Here is a 7,832-nt window from a genome sequence, read left to right on the forward strand (position 1 = left end):
ACTAATAGGGCCTTTATAATACTTAGGACCGCTCTCGATAACTGCATTCATGTTTGCATGTCCCAAGGAGGAGTCCCTGTGCTTGTTCTATATGATTGACCCATCATATCTTTATATAAGTGGTTTTCTAGTGCGCCTAGGGTGTTAGAATGCTCCCTGACTTAGGTTCAATTTGGTTAGAAGGCTCCCCGACTTAGGTTCAATTTTGGTTGAACCTAATGTTTAGGTTGACTTAGATTCGATTTGAACCTAAGGTTTAAGTTGACTTAGGTTCAATTTGGGTTGAACCTAAAGCTTAGGTTGACTTAGGTTCGATTTGGTTCGAACCTAAGGTTTAGGTTGACTTAGTTTCGATTTGGGTGGAACCTATGGTTTAAGTTGACTTAGGTTCAATTTGGGTTTAGGTTCAAGTTAACTTAGGATCAATTTGGGTTGAACCTAAGGTTTGGGTTGATTTAGGTTCAATTTTAGTTGAACCTAAGGTTTAAGTTGACTTAGGTTCAATTTGGGTTGAACCTAAGGTTTACTTAAAACGATACGTATACTTGCATAGTTTAAAATTCAATATGCCTTAGTGTGAAACCTATTACTTTAAATTTTATAACATTACAATTGTTTTCACTAGCCAAGAAATATAAATTGGGTCAAGATTTTGGCCATATTTTTGAACAAAAATATCTGTGTAATTGCGGGTCGGGTCATATAACATTAATAATAAACATAAAACCCATCTTATTGGATTTACAAGAATCCCTCAGATGAAGTAACCTACGGTTGCTAAATAGAATTCTCTGAGCTAAACAAGTTTGATCGCTTGCTTAAACTAAGTAAATCCAAAATTAACGATGATGTCGGGAGAACAAAATTGCGAGATCTTGACCGGTGTGACTTAACATAATTAAAATATCCCCATTTTCCTTACTTATTTTTTACAACGATGAACACTAATTCAAAACACATTGCATAAGATCACACTAAATAACAATAAGGACTTAGGATAGATCATTCTAAGCATAGTTTCTCTCCTCTCTCTCCTTGTCACTGAACGAGGCAATGACGTCATTGGGCAGCAGTCAACCTTCGTGCAATGATCCAGACTACCATATGAAACCAAAGATGGTCTTCAACGAATCTTTCATAATATCTAAGAAGTGTTAGGTAAAGTTATCATAAAATTTTTTGTAGTCATCCTACAATATGTTTCTCTTCTAGTAAATCTATTCATAGCAATAAATTAACTTGTGTGCTAAAAAAATAAAATGGAAGGCTTGCCCCATATAGTTCAACCCTATTTAGTAATCACTAGGTTAAAATTACTGCCTATGCTATCTTGTTTGTGAGAAATTCTAAGAATTTTTTACATAAGCAGACTTATTTTGAATTAAATATTTTTTATATTCATTGGATGAACATTTATAAGAGTAGAAATATAAATTTAAGAGTAATATAATTGATTCTATTTGAAAATTCTATAATTTTTAATATTTTTCTATTAGGTTTTGCGTGGCATGTTTTTCTGACATTTATTCTTAGTTATTTTTTTCTTTTTTCTTTATCTACTTTTGTTAGTTTATATGTATGGGTTTGGAGCTTTGTTGCTTTTGTCAATTTCAATATCTCAGATATTCAATTGCATGTATATATATATATATATGATACTACATTTGTTCTTAGTCTAGTTTGCAGATATTACATTTGTTCTTAGCCTAGTTTTCTGATTTTATACTTGGTCTAAGTTTCAATCTTGATTGCCCTTTTTCATATTTTGGTTTGGTGTTTGTAGGTTTCCACATGTGCATTAAATCCCAACTGTCTTTTCTATATATTTAACTGTATGCAATATTCTTGGATGAAGAATTAATGTATTGGCTGTTTTGGTTAATTTGGATTTTTTAGTTGTTACTATTTATTTCTTTATTGGGCTTTGTTTGGATAGTTGAGGAAGGTTTTTTTGTCTAATGTTTTGGTTTATAGTTGGACCAAGCTTAGGTTGGCTCTTATTTGTTTTGTTTTGGTGCTTTTGGTTAGCTATGTTTAGCTTTTTTTTCTATGATCCTGTAGCAGTTAGGCTTGTTATTTTTAATATAAACAAATTTACATTTGATTTTTCTTAAAAATTTAAGTTTGGTTGAGATGGTTCGTGGTGATGATTTTCAAACTTATATTAAAATTCAATTGTGATTTTTAAATATTTTTTTAATTAATTATTATCCGGAAAGAATTTTAATAATTGTGTGTAGGTAAGTTTGGAGCTCATGGTTAATTTTTTCTCTTCTATTTGTTTATTAGAAGGTTCGTGGTTTTACTATTTTTCTCTTTTATTCCATTTCGAGATGGATGCTCGTTTGTTGATTTCAGGAGTTGATTTGAACTGACCTTTTCAATTAGTAGTTGTTTGTATTTCTTATGTAATGGATGTAGCTCGAATTGGAGGTTCGCCTAATCTTTACAATTTTTGTTTCTGGGACAAGTGGTCCTTTTTTTTCTTATTGGAGAGCCAGAGCTTATGGATTCTTTTCTTACTTTTATTAGTGCCTTTTGAGCTGATCCTATGATGTAATTTGTTTTAGTTGTTGGTTTGTTTTTTTTATTATTTTTTTGTGTGATGTTAAGTTGTATGCTTGTCTGTGTTTGTAATTTCATTTTCTTATTAAATAAAGTTAAGCGTGGCCTTCATTTTCCCAAAAGAAAAAAAAAAAAAACCCCAACAACTGAACGAATCAACAGAGAGTACTGGTTGGCGACTGCAGCAAAAGGTGAATGGGCAATGACACAACTAATGGGTAATAGTTAGAGCTCCGAAAAATACTCAGAAAATTAAAATTTAATAAGCTATTTTTACAAAAAAATTGATTTGTACTTACAATTAAAAATAAAAAAAAACATTTAAAAACGATTAAAAAATACTTTTTAAAAAAATCCCATATAGAACATAAGGCATAAAATTTTAAACTTTTTTCCAATTAAACTTTTCAACACCCTCAAATATAGACATCTTCATAAATACAACAATTCTTATATATACAGGCATCAGACGCCTAAACTTTTATATTTATACACATAAAATTCAAATCATTGATATCACATAAAAAACTAATCACCACTTGCTTCTTAAAAATGAAACACATTTTCATAATAGCTTTTTAATATTAACAATTTATAAACATAAAAGCAAAAATTTTAATGTTAGTTATGTAAATGCATCACAATTGTGATATGATTATATCTAATTATATTTCTCAAAAAAATTTGCATGAATATCTCAATGCTCATTCCTTAACCGCCCCAACAAACAAGAACGTTAGTTGACAATCACGTTTCCAACATCCCAGCAATTATAACACATTTATAAAACACCCAACTCTCACCCATCATCCTTACTCACCCAGAAAACACAAACACCCACCATGTCCCCCGACCAAATCCAACCAGTAACCATCGTCGCCGTCCCCTTCCCCGGCCAAAGCCACCTGAACCAACTCCTTCACTTCTCACTCATCCTCTCCAGCCGCAACCTCCCCGTCCACTTTGCCGCCCCTTCCTCCTCCATCCACCAAGCCCAATCGCGCCTCCACGGCTGGCCGTCCGCTTCCCTCCTCAACATTCACTTCCACGAACTCCCTCTCCCTCCTCCCACTCCCCTTTCTCCTTCCTCTCCCCCTCACCTCGCCCACGCCCTCCGCCTCTTTGAAACCCCCCTCCTCCTCCGCCCCTCCCTCTCCTCCCTCCTCCACTCCCTCTCCCTTTCCTCCCGCCGACTAATCCTTCTCCACGACACCTTCATGTCTGTAGCCGCCCTCGAAGCTGCTTCCCTCTCCAATGCCGAATCCTACACCTTTCAATGTGTTTCTGCTTTCCAAGCCCTCTTCGAGCTCCAGCCCAATCTCCGACCGAAAACCCGTACAAACCCCTTTGTTGCGGCTCACTTCGAAGACTGGGTTCCGGCGCCGATTCTCGAGCGCGTCAAGCTGCTTGAGCATCACCGACCAGTTGAAGTTGGGATTATTGCGAACAGCTGCCGGCCTCTTGATGGCGAATTTGTAGATCTTCTGGCCAACGAATACTGGCCGAAGAACATTTTTGCGGTTAGCCCTCTGCATCTGATTGGCCCGAAGCTAGCAGGTGGGTCGGAGAAGAGGCATCAATGCTTGATGTGGCTGGATAAGCAGCCGCCGGCTTCGGTCGTTTACGTATCGTTCGGATCGACCACGACGATGAGCGGTGCACAGGTTCAACAGCTGGCTATCGGCCTCCGGCGAAGTGGCCAGCGTTTTATTTGGGTGGTAATGTCACTGTTGTTCCAGGACCTTAGTCTCTGCTACAAATTCAAATCATGTCTTTTTATTATTATTATTTTTCTTGGCTCACATAAATCTGGACAGATAAGGGAGGCGGACGAAGGGGCGATTGGGTCGGAAGGTGAGAACGGAAACGGCAGCTTGCCTGCGGGGTTCGAGGAGGAGATGCAGGGGGTTGGAATGTTGGTCAGGGGATGGGCGCCGCAGGTGGAGATATTGGCGCACCTCTCGACGGCGGCCTTCGTGAGCCACTGCGGGTGGAACTCGACCATGGAGAGTTTGAGCAGTGGTGTGCCGATCATTGCGTGGCCGATGCAGATCGACCAGCCCCGGAACGCCATGGTTTTGACGGAGTACTGGAAGGTTGGGGTAATAGTGCGAGAGTGGGATCACCGGAAGGAGGTGGTGTCGGCAGAAAGGGTGGAGGAGGTTGTCCGGATGGTGGTGGTGGAGGAGGAGGGGAAGGTGATGAGGGACAGAGCGAGGAAGATAGGGGAGGAGATACGGAGGGCCGTAACTGAGGATGGAACATCGATTGCTGATTTGAATGCCTTTGTTGCTCATATCACACGCAATGGATGATGGGGATTGCATTCGGTTAAATTAAGAGTGAGGTCTAATAATGGACTGATTAAGTTGTTATCTAAAATGTAGTTTTAGTAGTTTGTATTTCTGTTTCTTTTTTTCATTATTAATGTCTATGTTGCTGTTGTTGTTGAAATAATTAACAAGCATTATTAATTTGTAATATCACAAACTTTCTCTCTAAACAAATCATTTCATCATTACAAGCATCATTATCTTTCTCTTCTCCTTCTTCTTTTGCTTTTTTGTACATTCTCTTCTTTTTCTCACTTTCTATCTATTTTTTATTGTGTACTACCTCACGACTCGCTTTAGTAAGATTCCAACATTATCGATATAAAAATGTGAATCTAATATCTTAAAAGATGCAAGTGAACAAATTGCTTCATTGTTAGGTCATCCCATATATATGATTTAACTTAATTCATATCACCTAATTAATTTATATATTTATTCATTCATATCATCAATCAAATAATTTAAATCCTCCATATAATCTACATTAATATTTGATTGAATCATATTTGGGAATAGAGATGTAAACGAGTCAAGTCGAGCACGAGCCGCCCTCGGCTAGAGCTTGAACGTTTACTTTTTATGGAGCTCGAAGTTGAGCTTAAGTCTAAAAGATTGAGTTGACTCACAAGCCGACTTGTTTAAAATAAAAGAGGCAAAATGATATTAATTTTAAATAACTTTATAATAAGTTCACATACAAAATGAATAATTAAGAGATAAAAAAAAAAGAAATCTCCTTATATACAATAAAATATATTATTTTCTTAACATTTTTAAAACCTTAAACACAATTTTTAAAATTTAATATATTTTGAGTATATTTTATGTTAATATTTTTTTAAATGAGCCGGTTCACGAGCTAGCGAGTCGAGTTGGGGCTGACTTGAGCTTAGTTTGTTAACTCATCGAACACTGTTCACGAGCCACTTATTGAGCGGCTCACAAGTCGGCTAGAATCACTTGCACCCCAATTTGGGAAGGCTTTGGTGTCCCATGCATGAAGAAACATAAAATTATTTATTTTCAAATCATATTAAAAGTATTCCTCAGTTAAATAAATCTTTTAATATAAAGGTTATTTTAAGTATTTGAATTAAATTTTTCACTCTCCTCCCTCTCTTAACAGTCCCACTTAATGCCTAAATTAATCTAATTTAAAGAAAATAAAATTTAAAAATCAAATTATTACCTTAAATAAATTTCCTACTTCTTTTCTTGGCCTGTACGAACCCAACCTCTCTTCATTCTAAATTTATTCAAGTGGCATTATAGCTTGCATCGCTTGCTGTTACACCCTTGACCAATTCTTACTACATTCAAAGTGGTGCCTATCTATTGCTTCAAACTATTCAGTTTTCTCTCCTCTTGCTTTGGAAAAATTATTCCACACCTTGCGTGCGGTGTCCGATTCGGACCGTAAGTCACCTGATCTACGGACCCAATTTATTTCGGTGAACCCCACCTAATTTTTTTTTTTTTTTTTAAAACGGAAATAATCCTGACCGTAGATCACCGTGATCTACGGTCAAGATCGGACACCGCATGCAGAGATACATGCAGTGCCCGGATGCAAAAACGCAATAATCTCTCTCTAGCTCTAAGCTTCAAGCTCATACAAGGTAGAAAACCTGTTTTCTTTCATCATTAAAATTTGCCAAATTATCTTTAATATTTTATTTTACATCTCCATATTTTCATTAATGAAGCTTTGGTGAAATTTTCCTCTTGATCATGTTTTTTGGATCTTAAAATTTATGATTTTTTGGGTTATTTAAAGAGGTTTGTGTTCTTACTTTCCTAAAAGAGTCTTTAATATTTGTATCATTCATACATAAAATATTTTGATTTTAAATTTTAATTTTTGTTCTGATATTTTAAAATGGAAAATTATTTTCATAAAATCTTTCATGTTTGATTTAGCATCAAATGCAAATATATGTTTTTATAAAATTAAATTTTTTTATCTAAAATTAGTTTTCATTTGATTAAACATCAAGATCAAATTAAATCTGTGAATATTTTTTTTTACCATATTTTTCTTAGGCAAGATTATGAGCAAAACTAATTTTAAAATTAGAGTGGTAGATGGTTGTACTTTTATTTACCTATTATTGTATTTATGTGATTTGGGGTTATACTTGCCCTCTGTAGGAGAGAGAAAATATTGCATCAGAACTTTGCAGGTAGAGTTAAATGCGGAGTCCAATAAAATCACCCCACATGGCGGTGACAGAAAAAAAAAATTGTCTGATAACATAGGGGAATATTCCTCTGGTGTTATTCAAGTGTTATTGTGTGTTATTCAGGTGTTATTATGTGTTATTGATGTGTTATTGATGTGTTATTGTATTATTATAACACCGAAAATATTCTAATAACACAATAACACGTAAATTATATACAATAATACCTGAATAGCACAAAATAAGAATATTCCCCAATGTTACCTGACCGATTTTTTTTTGTCATCTCCATGTCGTGTGATTTCACTGGACTCTGCACGTAACTCTACCTACAGAGTCCAAATGCAATATTTTTTTGGAGAGTATGAGAGATACTTTGTAATTTTATTTTTGATGTAATGAATTATTAGTCGAGGGTGGCTAGATGTGGAATAGGCAACTTTTGGGTTTGTTAGAACCACATAAAAATTATTGTCTCTATTTCTATGATTGCTTTTGCGTTTTGCTGATTACCTTAAATTTATTTATAAGAAATCTTATAAATTTTTTTATCATTAAATTTCTACATAAGTTAAAAACTTTTTATCTTAACTTGAAATAATTCTTTTTTAAATACCCAATTCAACCATCCTCTTGCGTGTGATAGCCTTCTAATAATTACTATCACAACCTCAGCTCACTTGTTGTCATAACATCCTTGAGTTATCACTAAGACAAGAATTTTCTAAGGGTGCAGCCTGAAAAGAAA

The 7,832-nt window shown here is 35.2% G+C and overlaps 1 protein-coding gene across 1 annotated transcript; it reads left to right on the forward strand.

Moving 5' to 3' along the window:
* The first annotated feature begins 3,308 nt into the window (after positions 1-3,308).
* Positions 3,309-5,072, forward strand: LOC110036403 (putative cis-zeatin O-glucosyltransferase). Its single transcript, XM_020740837.1, has 2 exons — positions 3,309-4,283; positions 4,383-5,072. Exons 1-2 carry the CDS (start codon positions 3,408-3,410, stop codon positions 4,878-4,880), a joined length of 1,374 nt encoding a protein of 457 aa, XP_020596496.1. The 5' UTR covers positions 3,309-3,407; the 3' UTR covers positions 4,881-5,072.
* The last annotated feature ends 2,760 nt before the right edge of the window (positions 5,073-7,832 follow it).

Source organism: Phalaenopsis equestris, unplaced genomic scaffold, assembly GCF_001263595.1.
Source record: "Phalaenopsis equestris unplaced genomic scaffold, ASM126359v1 Scaffold206047, whole genome shotgun sequence".
Taxonomy (NCBI): Eukaryota; Viridiplantae; Streptophyta; class Magnoliopsida; order Asparagales; family Orchidaceae; genus Phalaenopsis; species Phalaenopsis equestris.